The sequence below is a fragment of the Polistes dominula genome, unplaced genomic scaffold (assembly GCF_049000335.1).
Source record: "Polistes dominula isolate Pdom_NZ unplaced genomic scaffold, Pdom_raw_medaka contig_20, whole genome shotgun sequence".
NCBI classification, from domain to species: Eukaryota; Metazoa; Arthropoda; class Insecta; order Hymenoptera; family Vespidae; genus Polistes; species Polistes dominula.
In genome coordinates this window covers 4,026,671-4,047,954 of record NW_028301147.1, presented here as the reverse complement: position 1 = coordinate 4,047,954, position 21,284 = coordinate 4,026,671, and the positions used below count along the sequence as shown (strand labels likewise).

General features: G+C 32.3%; 1 protein-coding gene across 1 annotated transcript in view; it reads right to left on the bottom strand.

The window, feature by feature from the left end:
• Positions 1 to 16,096: 16,096 nt before the first annotated feature.
• Positions 16,097 to 21,284, bottom strand: part of LOC107074061 (uncharacterized) — a 60,168-nt gene continuing 54,980 nt past the window's right edge. Inside the window, exon 2 of the mRNA XM_015335082.2 lies at positions 16,097 to 18,207. Within this exon, the coding sequence (XP_015190568.1) occupies positions 17,840 to 18,207 (368 nt within the window). The 3' untranslated portion in view covers positions 16,097 to 17,839. The remainder of the gene's footprint in view (positions 18,208 to 21,284) is intronic.

The window sequence follows — 21,284 nt, the reverse complement described above, 5'->3', positions numbered from 1 at the left end:
TCGATCGTAATTTATCTCGTAATATGCCCCGAGAACCTTTTTTTCCTCATTTCGAAGTTATATTTTTATGTTTTCTTCGAGAGAGTCGTATTTTTCAACTATTTATAATTTCGAAGGCGGTACACACTAACCATAAGAGAGAAAAAGAGAGAGAGAGAGAGAGAGAGAGAGAGAGAATATTCTGGTTTTTTTCACCGTTTCGTTTAAGAATGACTTCCGAATTACGCGTTCTCGAATATTATTGCATACGTTTGTGTATTTGCTCACACAAACAAAAAGAGAACTTCACTGTACGTGTATAATAATCGCTTATGGAATGTGCGCACCGTTGATTAAACCACTACATACATACATAAACAGATACATGTATATGTATATACACATGGATGATAAAGTATAAAAAGAAATTCCACGAAGTTAAATAAATTTTTCTAACTTGTTATATAGAAGCGCTTGAATACTTAGAAAGCGAGTCGAATTGCGGTAATAAGCTGATACTTTCCGACGACTATCGTAATTCGTTGACGGATACGTTAGACGTTTTCTTTCCCCACCTCCTTCTCCTCCTCATTCTTTTTCTTCTTCTTACTATTTCTTCAACGAAGATGACGACAAACCATCCGTAGTAGCAATAATATCCTATTAGTCAGTGCTTTTTTTTTAAACAAAAGTTATCTCACTTCTTATCAAGCTTTTTAATCAAAGACAATTTATGTTCAAATATCAATTGAAATGAAATTTAAAGTAGCTTTTTCTGTGTCACAAATTGTTATAAAAAAATAAATTAAACAAAATTTATATTATTATTTTATATTTTTTTTTTTTAGATATAATCAAACTTAAAGTCAAACAAACATAATACAATAATACAAATAATAAAATAATAAAATAGTTGAGACATCACTATGATTGAATTAAAGTTTATTGTGATACTCAAAATTTCTTATTCGTTTTGGAAACATTAAAAATATCGTAAAAAAAGAAAAGTGTCAGAATGTCGTTCCAGTACGTTACACCATAAAAAGAAGCACTCCTGTTAATAATATTTTACGTATACCATAAGGTGTTATCGTTTCTAATGCCTGATCGAAGAGTCGGTGCTTGGTACGGTCTTTCATACGGAAACTCTTCCCTCGTGTTCCCGCTTTTGTACGCATGCGGTAACTGCAAGGAGAAAGGGAAAGAGAGGAAGAATTGGAAAGACAGAAGGAAAGGATTTACATGAGAAAGATAAAGAGAGAAAGCATGTAACAGAATTCAATGTCAGTCATAAAGTTGCTAAAGTTCGCGTGTCTAAAGTTCAGCCTTTTGTTAAGAACAAAATCGAATACAAGATTGGATTAAAAGACAGGACTTTGTTCATCCTTCACGAACAAGAACCCTACTTATACTTCTAACGATTAACTTATGCTTAATCAAGCTATTTAATAATGATACGTTATTTTAATCCTTGATAGGGGATTACAGGTTGAGATCGTTCCTAGACACATTCCGACAAACAAATATTTTATTTTTATTTTTTTTTTGTTTAAATTCCAACACGTTCATGAATATATACGCGTACGTAATATTTGTATTTGTATACTTATTACGTGTATTTATATGTGAAGTTTTTATTTTTTAAGAAGAAGTAATGTTTGATCATAAAACCTTTGCCTTTCTCCAACTCGAACTTAGACCCTTCCCATGATTATTTTGAATTAATTGGATATATTATAATAAATCTACGATAAGTTTTGTGTACGTGTTGCATGTGTTGGAATTGTTTTTTTTTTTTTGAAGTTTCATTTATTTCTAGAATTTTCCCAACGCCATACACTGTAAGGTTGTTGCAAATAAGAGAAGAAATCGTACGAGCTTCCGTAGTTACACGGTAGGCTCTAATTTTGAGTTATGCTTATTCCTAGAAGAAACTTTTACGAGTAGTATGCCATAGAATTCTTTAGTACGAATTATATACCGACTTTAGGAAAATTTTTAGGATTTTATTTTGCTCAGAAATTATAAATGATTAACAAAAATTTTCTTCAATTTCTTCTTATCATTTCGAACATATCAACTTTTTCCTTGCTAATAAAAACAATTTTATTACATAACTAAAATAATATGAAATTTTAATTCCAATAAATGTACTCATCTTTGTGAAACAATATTAAAAAAAAAGAAATCACAAATTAGATACGGTGTTGTTGCAAAAAAAAAAAAAAAAATATATATATATATATATATATATATATATATATATATATATATATGCATTGGAACCTCTCTGATCTGAATTTTCATCTCAACCATATAAAGGTGGCCATATTCTTGCGCATATATCCACCTACACGAATAAAGAAGATGCGATGATACGATAGAAGGACACGATAAAATATATATTCGGCGTGTCCAAGATATACACGTGGACACCTACGGAAGAGACACCAAAGAAAGAATAAGAAGAGGTAGAAGTTTAAAAAAAAACGTCAAGAGAAAGATAAAAAACGAGAAGAAAAAAAAAGAAAAAAGACAGAAAGAGAGTGGGTGTGACCAGTATTTCCTTGAACAGCATCGAGTTCGATATCGAAGCTCCATTGTCTCATACCTTCTAAAAGATATACGAGGTAAATGTTCTCTCTCTCACTCTCTCACTATCTCACACTCTCTTTCTCACTCGTTCACTAACTCTTACTCGTACGCACAAATTTTACTCTACTTCCTTTTTTACTTCATTCTCCATCCCACCCCTTTCGACGTTATTTCACTCTCCATCCCTCCACCCTGATACAACCCTCCCTCTCACCCCTGCCCTGCTCGTTTCTCTCTACTTGCACTTTCCATCTATATTTCTTTCTCTCTTTCTCTACAGCTATCATCCCAGGTCGGGTCTAAGCCCCTCTCCTTGTGGGTCTTATGGTGCCGAGCAAGGACCACCCACCCAACCTATACTTAGCGAGGTGTCGGCAAATTGAGCTATAGATGCCGAGGGTAATGCAACGGATGGCCGCGGGAGGTGCCAGCCGGATAGGAACACTGAACGAGAAAGAAAGAAAGAGAGAGAGAGAGAGAGAGTTGGATAGAATTTTACAATATTCTCAATATGCTTGGTATACTTAAACGTGGTGGTAAAATTAAAAAAATAGTTGTCGGAAGAATGTTGTTATTGTTGTTGTTCGATACCATTAAAACTCAACAAAAGTCAATTAGCCTTTTCTCCGGAGGTCCTTAAGAAACAAACGGCTAAGTTTCCAGTTCGCTGTTACTAATAATTTTCTTCTACTATCCACCACCTGGACCACCCCTTCTTCTTACTCCCACCCTGTTAAATATAATAATATTGTACCTACCTAATAGTTTCGAGATCTTCTTTCCTGTATTTTTTTTTTAAGGATAGTCCTCCTGCCACCTTTCGATATAGTCTTGAAAGAAAATAATAAAAAAGAGAATAAGAATGTTTAGCTTTTTTAAAAGTGTTCCCAAAAAAAGGAATTTGCTCCCGCCTTTTGTTTTTTGTTCAGGACCAGGAAAATAATTAACGTTTCAAAATAAAAAAGATGAAACTCTCGGAAGCTTGGACAATGATCATCATTCGTTGCCCTTTCGGTATACCCTGATTTTTTACGTGAATTCTTTCTTTCCTTTTCTTTTCCTTTTGAAGAAAGAGGAAACGAATGTTTTCTTTTCTTTTCTTCTTCTTCTTCCTTCAAGACTTGTCGTCTTCATCGAAAGGCCGACTCGTAAGAGAAAGAAAGGTGGGGATTCGCCTTACGATTACGGTGAGGATAATGTTGTGGTTGAGAAGACCGCAATACTTTTCCGGCATCGGCTACGACTGGTCGTCATCAATGTTTGTATGATAATGGCGAAGGTGTGGAGAAACGGAGACATTCTGCTCTTCAGAGAAGAAGAAGAACCAGAAGAAGAACAACAACAAGAAAAACAAGAAGAAGAAGAAGAAGAAATGAAAGAAAAGAGAAAGAGAAAAAGAAAGAGAAAGATAGAAAGAGGAACGAAGTAACTTACGAAGGAAGGAATAGAAAAAGAAAGAGAGTAAAAGAGAGAGAGAGAGAAAGAGAGAGAGAGAGAGAGGAAGAAGAGCGGTCCTTTTGATGGGGGAGGGCCTTTGTCGGTTCTCGCGGCGCTTTGCGATTTGCAACTAAAATCATTGCTTCTCTCTCTTTATTTCTCTTCTCTCTCTCTCTCTTTCTTTTTCTCTCTCTCTCTGTACTCTTTATGATTCTCTGCGAATTTATTAGCGTAGTAGAACCGAGGATGATTCGATTGAACCCTAACATTTATTCTTCGTATATTCGACAGAATTTTTTACGAGAATTTTAATATTTACTTTTGACTATTTTTTTGTTTTGTTTTATTTTAAATAACGAGAGTATCAAATAATATATTTATCAATTATTCTTCCGTCGTGTTTATTTTATATTTATTTATATAATATTTTTATTTATGATCAATATTTTGTTATAAGAAAAGAAGAAGATAAATGATTTTTATGAATATGAGTATTTTATTTAATATAAATTAATAATTTTGTTCTCAATATTTTAAATATTATGGTTAGGATCTTTAAAAAGTGTTAGAGTTGCATCACAGTTGAAAGAAGGTTTAATATCAATAAAAATATTTTTTAATTAAAAGTAGTGTTATTTATTTATATGATACCAAATAAAAATTAAGAAAAATATTAGCCTCAATAATGAGAAGACTTTTTTTCTTTTTTAATTGCACATTAATAGAAATCTTTATGAAATTCGATTATCTTCGTCCAAACATTGTATAAAATTTGGAGAATTTAAAATGAAAAGAGTAAAATTAGACAAGATTGATCCTAAGAGAAGAAACACTGTTGAAGGAGTCACCAACAAAAACGATATACGATCGATCGGTAATGGCATGATCACGCTGAATTCGGATTCACGGTGCATTCCTAATTTCGTTGAGATTTATTTCTTGTTTAGTTCGCTGACTCAATGTCCACTTTTCTTAGAGATTTATTTTGTATCCTGATTAATTCAGCGTATCGATTCTCTATCCGTTAAATAACATAACAAATGAATTTTTGTCATTTTCTCTTTGTCATATTAATTCATTCATTAAATCATAATAACTATGAGAAATTATTGTTTTGTCGAATCATTTCATGTTATAATCAAAGATTATACCTGTAACTAATATAATATATTAAATTTTATTTAATTTTTATTTAAAAATAAATATTTAATAGCCAGGATAAACTGTGTCTTCATTTTTCTTGCATTAAATAAATTAAAAAATAATTGTATTGTATTTAAAAAGAAATTGTTTATTAAATATTAAAAGAAATAACTTTTTTTTTAAATAAAATAAAAGAAAGCCAATCGAAAAAAACGCGACGTTTTATTTCAGTATTTACACGTCGAGTCTTGATAATAATTAAATTCAAGGAAAAGGAAAAAAATGTCTATAACAACGTGGGTGTTCCAACTACGAGAATGTAATTACAGTCCTCGTGTTCGTATTATCTGTTCATCGCACGTTAACAGGAAGGGTAATTAGCATCGAATATCGCTCGTTATCATCCAGATCGAAAACGGTCCAGACGTTTCCTGTTTTGGTTATACCAACTACCTATCTAACCTATTATATTATCTGAAAACTGATATTGCAATTAACATTTTAACGCGTATGCTTTTCTAAACGCTACAAAACTGTTCCATCTACTAATCTAATGAGATCTAATAAAATACATAGATAAAAAAGTATAATAATAGTTGAAGCAATTAAAAAAGATAGATCTTACGAGCAAATCTAAAAGACCTTTTTAATCATTTTAACATTATCTCATTGATCTAACCAGCATGTCCATCTCTAATAGCGTAATTATAAATTTAATGATTATGTGCACACAATTATTATTATTATTACCGTAGATCTTTAATAATATTATATTGTACTTCGAAACACGTAAAGTGTTAAACGTTTCTAAAATTGTTTATCGGAAAAGAAACTTGAGAACAGAAATAAAATTCTTCTCTCTCTCTCCCTTTTTCCTATATTCACGAACTATGAATAGAAATGAAAGAAAAGATAATAGAAAAGAGGTATGAAGGGAAAGAGGAAAAAATGAGAAAAACTTTCTAATTAAGATCGATCGATTAAACCAGGTGCTTCCACGTGTTTCTCCCTCTCTCTCCCCACCCTCCTCACCCCTCCCCTCTCCCATTAAAAGGCTGAGTCGTCGTTGATCGATAGAGATACGAATTTTATCTTCAGAATGTTGCCGTCGGCATAAGGTACGTACTACTTGGTCCAATGTAGTAAAAATACAAAATAATAAAATAGAAAAGAAAAAAGAAAAAAGTACAAGAAAAACAAAAATAAGATGAGAAAGAGAGAGAGAGACAGAGAGAAACGTGAACGTAGATAGCCGAACCACATAGTCGGGAAATATAAGCGTGGAAATATGAATAATATAACTTGCGAAGGGAAAGAGGAAGATATGATGAAAAGAGAAAGAGAGATAGAGAGAGAGAAAGAGATAGAAGAATCGAACTGGTAAAGAAGGAGGTAGAGATGAAGAAGGAAAGTGGTAGAACTGTAGTATAAGAGAGAGAAGAATAGAAAGAGTAAGAAAGAGGAAGGTAGAAAGAGAATGAGAGGGAAAGAGAGAGAGGATGGTAGGCAGAGACTAAGAGAAGGAAGATCGGAGAATGAGCGCGGGTAGAGACCACCCCGTGGCTTGTCGGCTCGTTTGATCTTCTCCCACCGCAGCCACCCTTCTTGCTGCTCTCTCGCGCCTTCTCAGCATTTCTCTCTCTTTCTCTCTCTCTCTCTCTCTCTCTCTCACACATACACACTCTTTCTCTCTTTCCTCGTCCAATACGATTTGGACCTACCTGTCCTTCGTTTCTCTTTATCTTTCTTGATATTCTCTACTCTTTCCATCTTTTTCTTTCTTAGAGCCCAAGTACGGGCCCAGAGTCGTCCTATCTTTTTCTTATTTTCGTACTATCTTATATTTTCGTTCTCTCTTTTTCTTAAGTCTCTCACCTGCAGAGAGAAGAGGCGTCCGACACGTCAGAATCACACCTTCTACGACTACCCGCTCACTAATAATCCGAATCCCCATGCTTTGCTCTTTTCCTTGGGATCTATGGAATCCTTCAGCTAGACGGGGGGTACTCTTTTGTCTCTTTCAAAATGGACAATATCGTGAAATTCTACATCCATTTATTCCAATATCATTTTCTAATATATATATAGTTTTTTTCCACTTTTAATCATCTCTATGATTAATGATTTATATTTTTACTAATCATCGATTTAATTTAATACACATACTAGAAACATAAATATATATTGAAATAAAAATATGATTGTTAAAAATAACGTTAATATATTAATATTAAATATACTTATACCTTTATTTTAAAAGATTTATTTTCGGATTATGTTATACGTATATCAATGTTTAATATTGAAGAACGACCCTAGTAGTGCTAAAAGTCACGAAACGTGAAAGGAAAAAGGAGGGGGGACAGAAAATAGGATTTAATCGTCAAAGAATTTAAAGAATACAAAAAGTGAAATATCTTCTCAAAGGGAAATCCTAAACACGAATGAGCTATACACTCATACACAAATATCTATACCTATATCGTACCTTTACACATTCATACATACACATCCATACATACTCACGCCATAATACACGTGCATAGATAAACACGTATGAATACGCACACATGTATACATACATACATACGTGCATAATATACATTTATATGTATAGTCGTGTTCAGTGTGGTGTAGTCAGGCGTTATTCGAAGGCGCTACTTAATTATCCCGCGGTCTCTAATCTACCACAGCCGACACACACGCCACATGCAGCTAACTCTCGGGAACCCATAGTCGAACCTAAATCTCTCTTAAACGGCGCAAGGAGGACTATACCCAACTTTTCTCTCCCTCTTATTCTCTTTTATCTCCTTCCTTTCCTTCTCTATCGAAACGTTCGACTTGACGCATTCATTTCCTTGTTCCGTTAATCTTTCCTCTCTCCATGCTTAAATAAATTTCTTACCTAACGACGACGTTCCTGAGAATCTGCTTCTTGAAATTTTAAGTGAATCCTTTCGATCGTCTATCACGATATACTATGGTATTTTTTCTTTTTATTGGAGATCATAATTAAAGGAAAAATATAAGGTTCGAGATATGTTTGATGAATATTTTTAGATTTCTAATAAATTGTTAGTGACTGATTGAATAATCAGATGATTAACCCCTTTGACGTTAGAAATAAATTGGAATTTGATGTGTGGTTATGAGATATTATTTGATTTTAATAAATTGAACAGTTTTTCGTAAGCTCAAAAACAGACTGTGATATTTAAAGTGCTATTTAATAATTAATTAACATAATTGAATATAATAAATTAATTGATAAATGATGAGAACACATTCAAGTTTTCCAGATGTCATTGTATGCTATAGAATTAATGACTAAAATTTAATACATTTATATAAAATGTAAGCTTTTTTGTTTTTCTGGGTGGACCAACCCAAATTCGACAATAAAAGTCAACTAAAAATAAAACACGAAATAAAAGAAAAATTCTATCTGACCGGTAGCTGTGAAAAACGATCGAGTCAGCTGGTCACTGAATTTATAGGAGGGGGGAGCAATTCATCAAAGGCGCTTGGTCTCAAGGCAAAAAACAAGGGAACATGGATCGCAAGATCTTCCGGTGGTCGAAAATAAACAAGTAAGAACATCTATAAGAATCTGCTTCTTTTAAATCTTTATTTCTTTTTCAAAATATGTGGAATTTGTTTAAAGGTGAGAAAGAGCAGTCGTCGTTGTTGTCGTTAATAAATTTCACGAGAAAGTGGAATGCGAGAACGGGTGAAGCACCTTCTTGGCTTACGAAGAAGGGGAGCAACATCACACACACATACACATGCATATACACACGTGCGTGCGTATGTATACATTTACGAACAAGACTAAGGTATACCTCGATCACTACGAACTCATGGCAGACTAGTGATCTATAGTGATATCTTGGATGCGGCCCGGTACAACAGAACAGAACACAACACAACATAACCCAACCCAACACAACCGAGGTGAGAGCGAGAGTGTAGAGGATTCTGAGGTCTGTAATCAGGAGGCCGCGCCGCTGCTGGGGCCAGCCTCAGTCCTAGGCCTTCCTCGCTCGCCATTAACTTATCCGGTACCCGTTCCGTTCCGTCAACCTGACGTCATCGTGATTCGTGATCGTCTTTCTCGATACGCACGCGCTAGCTAGCCAGCTAGCTAGCCAGCTAGCTAACTCGTATGCTCACTCCATCTATTTCTTTTTTATCTATCTATCTTCATCTCTCTCACTCTTTTATTTTTTATTCTTTTATTTTTCTAATTTTACGCAAAGGATTCAAGTTGATCCGCTAAACGAGCTAGTGCTTAAACCTAACGCAATTTCTGATAGAGTACCTAGTATTAAAGAAAAAGACTTAACTTTCTTAAGGATGAAATTGATCCCTTACAAGATCGTTCGATAGGTCACAGAGCTCGTTGGTAGATATTCTTAGCAGAAAAATTCTTTTAAATTGGTAATGTTGATAGTAGTGGTTGTTGTTGTTGTTGTTATTGTTGTTAACTCGTGTTAGAATACTGACAAGTTGTCTAAGTAAAACTGGTCTAAAAGATGATTGATCGAGCTAACGGACATTAACGCTCTCGTTTCCACGAAAGTATTATATTAAAGAGTCCGTTCCTAGTCCCTCCTGGCCTTCAATCTCACCTCCCACCTAATCTTCTCCTTCTTCTTTATTTTTTTTCTTTTCTCTTATTCTATCCTTCTTTCGGATTCGTAATTTCGATCGTTCGGACCTCGTTAATATATCCGGAACGACCCTCTGTGCCGCATGTCGATCTTTCTCGTTCCAAGTTCGCCTTTTTTGAATTCCTGCGAACTGACGTTTCTTCGAGAACGAGAAAGAGAAAGAGAAAAGAGAGAAAGAGAGAAGTGTGTTCTCTACTACCTGCCGGGGTCTTTGATCTTCTCTCATTCGCCAACGAGCTCCATTTACACGGGAGGAGGATTTCTCTCTCTCTTTCTCTCTCTCTTTCACTCTTTTTTTCTTTCTCTTTCTCTACGTGTAGGAGACGAACAAAACTATCTGGTTCCGACTAACGAGAGTTTGCCAACTTTTGTATTGGCACGGTTGGGATGCGTTATATGGAACGTACTGTGGTGTCGGTGTTGCTACTCCTGCTCGGTGATTAATTTTCTTTTCGAGATTAAGATTGGACTGTCGATTCGCCATCTTTTCTAACTCATACCTGCCGCGCCCCCTTTTTTTCGAATAGTGCTATACCCTTTTGCTGCCTGTTGATGCTGTTAACGTTGCCTGTGATGTTGCTTCGTTCGTTAGTCCTTTGAAATTAGTCTCTAAGAATTTCGCGTTTATACATCTTTTCCATGAATGCTTTCTTTAAAAACATTTTATATCCTAGTACCACATTATAGTACCTAAGTAAGAAAATAAGAAAATATTACTTTAGCAGACTTTGTAATTCAGCATGCAGAAACACACATACATGCATTCATATGTGTATGATGCTGTTTCTCTGCAACACGATAATTTCTGTTCTTCAAGTACTCGTACTCGTTGAACGGGAGGAGAGCTATCCGACTTTCAAACCACACGTTACACGAATACATATTATACTTAACGAAGAAAATAAAATCACTAAAAATAAGACAAAAAATTGTCTTATTTTTTTACATCTTTTTCTTATCTTGTTAGCCGTTATTGTTTATTTCGTATAAAGATTTGTATTCTTATAAAAGAGATGACCTTGAAACGATGACTGATCAAGTACCTCCAAGTCGTCGTAGTCGTCGTTCTCGTTCGAAATGAAGAGACAAGCGAGGAAGAGTTTGAGAAAGAAAGAAAGAGCTGGAAAACGAGGGGAAGATCGTTCTTCGGTGGCGAATCGGTTTCGCTCGTCCACCTCCTCCTTTGAGTCTCGACGTTTTCGTTCTCGTCTCTTCTTCTTCTTCTTCGTCTTCTTCGTCTTCTTCGTTGTCCTCATCGTCTCCGGCGCGAATGGGACAGCTGATGGGCCGGTGTCCCCCAAGGCGATCGGCCGAGACCAATCAGCGTCCGCCCGTCCGTCCGCGCCCTAATGACACCTGGAGGCTAAAAAGCCATGATATTCAACAGCCGGACGCTAACGAACTCTCTTTCGTATTACAAGACTCGTACTCTTAACTCTCGAAAATCTTTCCGAAAAATTTCTTTTTTTTTCTTACCAACCTAGGTATCGAAAACAAAAATTACATTTTTTATTTTTATTTTGGAATTCGGTCGGTAAAGTAGTTACCATCTTCGTTATTTAAAAAAAGGAAATATTAAATATTAGAAGTAATAATTAATCAAATAGATATTTTTAAAATGCGTCTATACAGTTAACGGGAATCAATGGTTAATTTATATAATTAAGACGTAAGAAATAAATTTATGAACGATTTTATATACCTACAATCAAGATTAATTTCAATAATGACGTATCGTAGAAATTAAAGAAAAATAAATAAATTGCGAGTTGGCTTTGTCTCATTTTGACGTATTACGCAATACGTTGAAAATTGGACAACTCTCCTTTCTTCTTTGAAAATTGGACAGTTAACTTTGAAGTTACACCTGTCGAGTGAGAAGGATATAACGAGATGTAAGTAACGAAAACAGGTATCCCTTTTTTATTCTTCTACTTCTCTTTTTTTTTATTTTCTTTGGTTCGTTCGTTCGTAAAGATATCGTATAAAAGAAATGTATAAAATCACGAAAAGCAAGACAGAAAAAAAAACCAAAAAAAAAGAAAAAACGAAAGAAAGAAGAGAGGACTTTGAGAAGAAGTTGAGATACCAACCGTAAGGAACGAAAAATTTTATATTAACGAGGTTCGCGAGCTACCACTACAAACTTACCACTCCGGGGTGTCTAGATTCGCGTCTAATTACCACGGCACGTAGGTGCACGCGGAGAAAACTCGTTTCTCGCGTGCTAAAGCGGCTCACATCGAAATTATGGATCTGCGGGCTGGCAGTCGACCGGCTTGACTGACGCATGACTGGCTGCGGGTTAAGCGAGTCAACGAGTAAATGAGTCCGAATTACGTGGGCGTGTCAATGCCAGGAAAATGATCCCTGTGAGTCGTTATTGAACGTATCGTCCAAAGGAGATTATGCAAAATGTAGAGAACAAGAAAAAGAGAGAGATAGAAATAGAAAATTTCAAGCTCGCACGCGCGACTTCTGTTTTTTCGATTCCATTATAGAGATTTTCGAACACTAATTTCTATTTTGTTATCTAAAACTATCCTAATCGATTCAGGAAAAATGTACAAAAAATTTTCAAATATTTTATTTAAATTTTGTAGACTGATCGAAACTAATATGTTTTGTATGTGAAATAAATGTGAATTTTTAAAATAGACAAAATTGATGGGTACCATATTTTTTGTTCTTTTTTTCTTCTTCCAATTTAATCCGTTTTCATACATTGTAGAATTTTTGTTCAACGTTTGACGTAATGCTTATTTCGTTACATCTCGTTAACTTGTACGGGGGTCGACGAAAAGTTGTAATTTTCTTTGACGCGTATAGCTCGGAGGTATCTCATTTTTTTTAAGGAAGCGAATCTTCTTTCATTTTCTCATATTCTTTTTATCTCGTTTATATTTTTTTCGTTTTCATTTTTTATTCTCTCTCTTTCTCGCTCAGCACCGAGTTAAACCTCGTCAATTTTTCGAGACAAGAGGAACGTATTATTCTCGCGAAAAACTTTATACGTCCCTTACGGGGATTGTCCTCGTTGGTTACAATGTTGCAAATTTTTTTCTTCGTGAGATTCATCGACAGATCGATTCGAATTTTGAAATGCTCTACACACTTCATTTAAGCACTAAGCATCGTCTTTCAAACACGCAAAGAGGATCGTTTTTTTAATGTACAGACGTCCGTTGTTTTGCTCTTGGATCAGGATGCATCATCATCATCATCATCATCAACATCATCAACATCAACATCATTCGGGCTACTCTTTTTTGGCCTACGTTCTTGTCGTCGGTTAAAATGACTTTGTAAAAAATGAATGTTACCTTCGCCAAACGCATTAAAACAAAGCTGACAATGTAATTACGCATTCATTAAAAAAGCGAATCAACTAATAAACAAAATAACTAACTTTCGTTGTTTTATGATTAACACTGATCGTAACAATAATTCCCCCTTCACCCTTTCCAAAAAAAAAGAGAAACAGATGGTTGAGAATAAATAACAATATTTGTGAATATATTTAACGCATATTTATAATAAAATATCTTAATAATTGTATCACCAAAAAATTATTAATTATAATGAAAAAAAAATTTTAATATATTAACGATTTATTTAACAAAATGCAAATCAACAAAATTATGTAATTACACTAAAGAAAATATTCGCACATATGGCAAACAATTAATTTTATTAATTTTATGAATCACCGAGTCAAAAAATAACGTTTAAAGAAATTTTTTAAATTTACAAAAAAAAAAAAAAATAAATACAAAATAAAGAGAAGAAAGATGAAAGAAAGAAAAGGACAGGGTTTTGGTAATTTCCGACTTGACAAATGAATGACTTGGTCCTCGCGTGTCGTTTCTAATTAGCTCGAACAATAAGAAACCGTTTGAACGAAGGTAAGCAAGCAAGCAAGCAAAGGAAGCAAGTATAATATATAAGTAAGTAAGTAAGTAGAAGCTATAGCCAGTATGCCAAGGGGCCCGATCGAGTAAAAATATTAACAGGTCGTTCGATAGATCGTTATTAAACGATCGACCATCAAACTGGAACGAGACTTGAAGTGTGCTCGATAACAACGCAACCAAGCTTGATCGATCAGAAAGAAGCAAGGTAGAAAGAAAGAAAGAAAGTAAGAAAGGAATAAGGAAAGGAAGAAATGAAGGAAGAAAGAAAGCATGGAACGAGATCTTTCAAGTTAACCTTCCTTCCATCGTGGACAATGAATGAGCAAGAAAAAAGAATGTGTAAGAAGGAGACAGATATCAGAAGAGAGAGAAAGAGATAGGTTGGATCGGCAAGGTTCTCGGGAGTTACCAATGTATCTTCGATGTATCGAAGAAAATTACCGGTGCTCATCATCGCCATTATGAATTCTTTATTTGGACGTTGTGCCGCTCGAATTACAGGGCGGTTCGAGCTACCTTGCTTACCGCTTCATACGCTTCATACGACGAGACCCTTCTCGATAACAGCCCAAGCAATAAACTCTTTCTCTCTCTCTCTCTCTCTCTCTCTTTTGTTCCTCTACTTCTCTCTCATGTTCTTCTTTTTTTTCTTTCTTTCTTTCTTTCTTCTTCTGCATTCGATCGATCGATTTACCTTCCAAACTTGATACACATCTAGTCTTTTTAAAATTCTCGAACAAAAGATGAAAATTATCAGACTATATTATGATCGTTTATACTTACACGCAATTTCAAATTATAATATGTAAGTAGTTTTGATTTTGAAATGAATTAAAATCGTTCATTGATCAACTAGGTCGCTATTAAGTAAGAAAATATAGTTACTTATGTATGCTTAGTGTCGAGATAATAGCGAGAACTTAATGACAGACTCAGACTCATTAACGTTTGAAACGTTTTGATATATATATATATATATATATATATATATATATATATATTTATTTATTTATTTATTAAATAGGTTTAGTGTAATACGAGTAAGCTACGTTTTTTTTTATATACGTTTAGATAATATTCTTTGTTTCTTTATGTAAGAGGAAACGTATATGTAAGTTATACTTATATACCTATTACCTATATTTATATTCGTACTTAGTGTTATCTACTAGCGTGTATCTTGCATCATGATCGAGTATTTATGCATAGGCACAGAAAAAAATATTTATTTTAGTTGTAGTAACAAAAAAAAAATGATGATATCTACGTGTTACATTTTTTTTCGTGCAGCAACAAAAAAAATCTTTATTTCTAATCATTAATAATATTATTATTATTATTAATAATAATAATAATAATAATAATAATAATAATAATAATAATAATTCTGAAAATATATTATATTTCGCGTGAATTTGAATACGTTTTTGCGTAGTTTAAAGAGAAGAAATTTTCTCTTCTATCGAAATGGAATGGATGAATGTTCGGTTATGACGGATGCCAGACTTCGGACGAACCGATCCAACGTTGGTAAAGCGAAATGACTTCATCTTAATAAATTACGCCCGCGGGTAAACCTCGCGAACTGCCTTCAAAAAGATTCCGAGAAGGATGTTTAGGAGGTTCACGCTATTTTTGGAGAATAATTCCTTTTCATCTTTTGCCTTCTTTACTGGTACCCACCATGCAAAACCCAACCAACTTCCTTCCTTCCTTCCTTCCTTTTCTTTCTTACTTTACTTTACTTTACTTTACTTACTTACTTACTTACTTACTTCTTACGCTCGTGAAAATTTCTTCGGTCCACTGGAGTTGATTCTTTTTCTAATTAAATAGACATTTTATTTAATCGTACATTTATGTACTTTTTTTTTTTAATGTTAAAGAAAATAGATTTGTAATTTTAAAATTTGAAAAAAATTTACTAACAAAAATTTTGTAACTTTTTTAATCATTTTTGTCCCACCCTTTTATATTTGCATACATGTATTAATAAACATTGCATTTTAATAATTTAATTTAGTCTTAAGTTAATTAACAATATTCCCAGCTTTTTTTGTAACGATGTTTAAAAAATTACATTTAACAAAACATCTATTAAATCGTTTAAAAAATTTTAACCAAATTTGATAACTTTCCAACTTATCAGACATAGATATTTATTTGACGTATAATCGAGAGTCGAAGATAAAAAAATGTTCTATTTTTTTGTTAATATATAAATCCAGGTTTGAAATTATTATTTTTTTCTTTTAATTGATGTCTCCATTTATTTAGATTCTACTATACACTGTAATTAAGAACGTTAACTCGCGCGTATTATTGATTCATTTTATTTTATTTCTCTCTCTCTCTCTCTCTCTCTCTCTCTCTCTCCCTCTATCTTTCATTCTTTTCCTTTCTCTCTCTCTCTCTCTCTCTCTCGTTTTCATTTCCATTTTTATTTATTTTATTTCTCACTCATTCATTCGTCGTGCCATTAAAATTATTATTAAAATCACGAACGCTTTTTTTTTCCCCGATTGCAAACACGAAGTAACGCCTTTAACGATATCGTCAAGATTTGTTTTTTATTTTCCCCTAATTAAAAACAATAATTAGGTATATATTGCAGTGTCCCATCTATCTGTTTAATAGTTTCTTTTTTTCTTTTCTTTTTTATTCTAATCACGTACGATATTAACGAGTTTATTTCGTCTAATACGTAAAATCATTTGAGGAAACAATGTGTTGCTGTTTGAGTGTGTATTTTGTATAAGTATCTGTGTGTATTTGTGTGTAATTTTTCTTTCTCTCTCTCTTTTTTCGTCTCTACGTGTTTATTTATTATATAATATATTTATATGTATATATGTATATACCTATATATATATTTATATATTATATACAAAGTTTATATACAAGTTCGATGCAACTAAAAGTTGATCTAATTTATAATTTAGTTTTTCGATATTTAATAATAATAATAATAATTTATTATCGATGTGTCATTAAACGAATCATTCATTTCGGAGATTCTTTTTATATATTCTCTTTCTCACACACTCTCTCTCTCACTCTCTCTTGTAATAAATACAGTATTATACAATTCATGGTATCGATGCCGAGATATTTTTCATCGGATTGTCGTTTACGAGCACTGATCAGAATGAAAATCAAATTCCATACGGTGTATTTCATTCGTTCCACTTATACATGTGACGTTAACGTAATTACATTCGAGACTTTATTATTAATACTGAATTTCCCAAGTTTGTTTTAATATTTTTTCTAATATCTAATCTTTTTCTTTTTCTTCTTCCCTTTATTAGAACCTGTAGGTATTAAATATATTTACGAATGTATAGAGAATAAGATAATAACATTTCCAAAGTTTAACTAAATAATCACAAATTTGATACAAATAAATATGACAATTGTATACCTAATTAAATATACTTTAGAGTTTATTTTCTTATTTAGAGTCTTCGAATAATTGTAAATATCTATTCACGTGACCATACACTCATAATTCTAAATTAGGGCTTCTCAAAGTATAAATTACGACTTGGTATTATGGTGTTGTAGAAATTTAAACAAAACTCAACAAATCCTAGATAAAGTAAAATATCGAAAATTTATTAGAAACGAGTATAGCAATTCTATGCTTATAATATATCTGTGAATTTATGATATGGAAATAAATGATAGTATTAAGTTTATATTCAGGGTTAAGAAATACTTATGATATGATGATCACCAAGTGGAAAAGTTTGAGAAGCCCTTTTTTAAATAATCCTACTTCGACACATAATGACCATGATAAAAAGAAAAAAAAAAGGAAAAGAAAATATTAAAAAAGATTACTCGGGAAATCGATAATATAGTAATAATATCGAAGAAATTGTCTGTTATATTATATCGAAGTTCATTATAGTTTCTTTCACGTTCTCGAAATAATTTCGTTAAATGAACGATCATCCCACTCGTTGGTTTATATTCCCATACTATTTTTCTTCAGCGAAGAAATTAATGAAAAAATTCATTTTCCTATATTCGCGATGGTTTCTATGAAAAATAACGTATAGAGAAAAATGTTTTTTTATTTTTCTTCTTCTACGATTTTTCTTCCATCGAACTTGGTAGTGGTCGTTTCTTCAAGATTCCAAGATCTTGCACGTTCTCCAGAAAAGTTTTATGGTGTTGAGCAACCAAAAGTGGATTCACCGTTTGCACGTCCTTTTTCAATTCCTCCATGTCCCTTTTAAGCTTCGCCCTTCTGTTTTGGAACCACGTGATCACTTGGGCATTACTCAGACCCAATTTAAGTGCTATGTCGTCCCTATCAGCTGGACTCAAATATTTCTGATAAAGAAAACGTTTTTCTAACTCGTAGATTTGTTGATTCGTAAACGCTGTCCGACTTTTACGTTTTTTCTTCGGTTGCTGACGATTGTTGAACAAGTTTAAGTGATTCGCTTGTTCTGTAACAGAAAAGGAAAATAATAAATAATTAGGATTGAAATTTTGAACAAGATTAACAGTTTTCAAAGTATTTTTTTTTTTTTTAAATATATTTCTTTGAAAAATGTAATATAAAAATGTATGTTGAATTTATTCAAGTTATTTATTTAGTAAATATTTTTTACCGGAACGAATATTCTTTAATATTTTGTTTATCACAGTATTTTGTAAAAGAATTTATTTTGTTTAAAATACTGAACATAAATTTATAATTGATAGTAACTAGATAAATATCAAAAGTTATTTCTATTTTATAAAAATATGTAGGTGAGAGATTAGAGAAAATGATAGAATTACTAATTCTATTTCTATTTCTCTTGATCTGTTCCCTTTTAAAATTATTTTTAACCTACGAGTCACAAATCAGATGCATTTTCAAGACATGTCAAGCTACTTCTCCATAAAAATCGTATTACGCATTCGTTCCGGTGTTCTATCCTCTTGGAATTTGGTGAGTGAGATAGAGATAGGGGTGAACGAAAAGAACTTCGAAGAAGAAGGTGAAATTCTTTTTTTCTCATAGTTGTAGAATAGAAATTTTTTTCAATGTTTAAAAGATAATCTATTTGAAAAAAAAAACATAAACAAAAATACTCTGCGAGTACGTTATCAGCAAAATTGAATACATTATAGTGTACTTTCGTTCATTAGTTTCATTAGAAATTTATATAAATGATTTACGAGATCATTTTAAACAACTTTCATATGTTAAACCACGATATATCAGGAAACATTTCATTAATTAATTACAAAACATAATGTTTTTTATCAGAATACTTTTTATTGATCACAGCTATTAGTCAAAAAAACTCATAGTCAATTATTGTTTAGTTTTTATTATTTAAATAAGAAATAATTAACTTTATGGGTTATTATTCTGTAATGTTACTTTTAAACCTATTAGCACACACATCAAGTTCTGTAATTACTAAACGAAATGTTTCCGGATACGAGTTTCTATATGAAAGTTGTTCTTAAATATAAATGATATATCTTAATTAATTATAACTCAAAAAATTATCTTTTAATAAAGATTATATTATTTATCACAACTGTATTATATTCTGTAATCATAAATAAACGAAATATTTCCATAAAAGGAAATACCAATCTAAAAATTATTCATATAAACGATCTTTCTTTATCACTCGTTAAAATCTCTAATCAAATTAACTCAACCGTTCTCCACACGAATTATCTACAAAATTTCTCTTTATCATTCGTTCAAATTTCTCGGATCATAAATGACTATCAAAATTGTCTAAACAAAACGCAGAATAATTTTTCCTATAAATCACCGTAATAAATTATTTAACAAAGTTCGTATCATTTATCACTTTGATACAATGTTTTGTGCAATTACCATACCTAAATTGTTTCCGTGCATAAATACTTATACAAAAATTATTCATATAAATGTTTTCTCTCTTTCTCTCTCATAAAATTTTCTAACAAAACCATAGAATAATTATTTTCTTCGTTTACAACCATCACAAAAAAGAAATAACGTAACAGATAAAGTATTGTTCAATACAATAATTTGCAAATTATTCGATACTTGTTATAAATCAGATAAATATATAAATGAAACCTTAAGTTATATTAAAAAACTTAAAAAGAAAGTTTACTTTTTCGTTCAAAATGACAATGATATTTTCCTTGTCAAAGGATGATAACTCGAAACAAAAAATGGATGGATGTTAAACAAAAATGAAGAAAGGTGAACGTGCAACACGTCCGTATTCGCGAAAGGCGTTGTCCGTTAGGAGAAGTAATCGAAGCGAATGACGAAAAAGAGAGAAGAAACAGAGAAAGAGAAAGATAGTAAAAGGGCGGACGAACGCGATGAGTCGTGGACAAAGTAGCCGAGGAGTCGCTCCAGGATCAAAGGCCGCCGCCATCGGTCACACCTGCGCAACCAGACTCGTACAGTCCCTCGAAAAAATCATTTTGCTTGAATAAAGAGACTCCATCGATTTTCTCTCTCTCACTCACTCTCTCTCACTCTTTCACTCTGTGTTTTTATTTTTTTTTCTATTTATACGTTTTGTTTCATATTGGTAAAATGTTCACGTTGTTGGACCATGTTCAATGAAAATGACTACCATAATCTAGCTTTCTCGACTAGTGTAGAATGAATGTATCTTCTCTCAAAGGAAATTCTTCTCTCGTGTCAGCTACATTAGCCCGTAGGTTGTTGTTGTAGTAGTGGCTTGCGTATTGGAGATCTTTAACGATCTCTTCTCAATATTACATTCTTAATCCGGATAACTTTCCTCGAAGATTTGCGAAGAGATAAAATCTTTTTTATTTTGTTTTTTATAAGTATACGAGTTGAATAGAATAATTTTATGATAAACGTAATACGAGAGGTCAAGTATATAATTTATTTATTTTTTTCTTTATTTTTTTCTAAATGATATACTGCGTTTTATATATTACCGCTTTTCATTTGATTTTATGATAATTATAAATATAATTTATTTAAATTTTAAAGGAGTATATCAAATTTTTAGAAAAACCAATTATCTTTTAAATTATAGTATAAATAAATTGTTGATACTAAAATTTTTCTATATTTAGTAGTTAAAAAATATATAAGTGGAATAGATAAAATTTGATTATAAACGAATCATGACAAGTCAAATAATTAATTTTACAATTAATAATATTACTGCTTTCTTCTATTGATTTCACAAAAACTAATTAACAATTATTATTTCATTTATTATTTAAGTGTAAAAAATTAAAATTATAATAAAAATCAATTACTGTATAAATTAGTATTATTGTTGATTCATAATAAGGTATTAAAATATTTGAATATAATACTCGAATTCCTGTTATTTGTTTCAAGTACAATAATAAAGTATCTAATATCGACTGCCAATTTCGAACTTCAAATTTCAAAGTGGCCTCACGTGGCCTTTTCGAAAATTGTATTTCGACGAAATGAAAGGAAAAATACGATGAGGGAGGACCCCACTCGAAAGGATACTGTGACGAAGGAAGTCGATGGTGCACGGTGGTTTTCGCG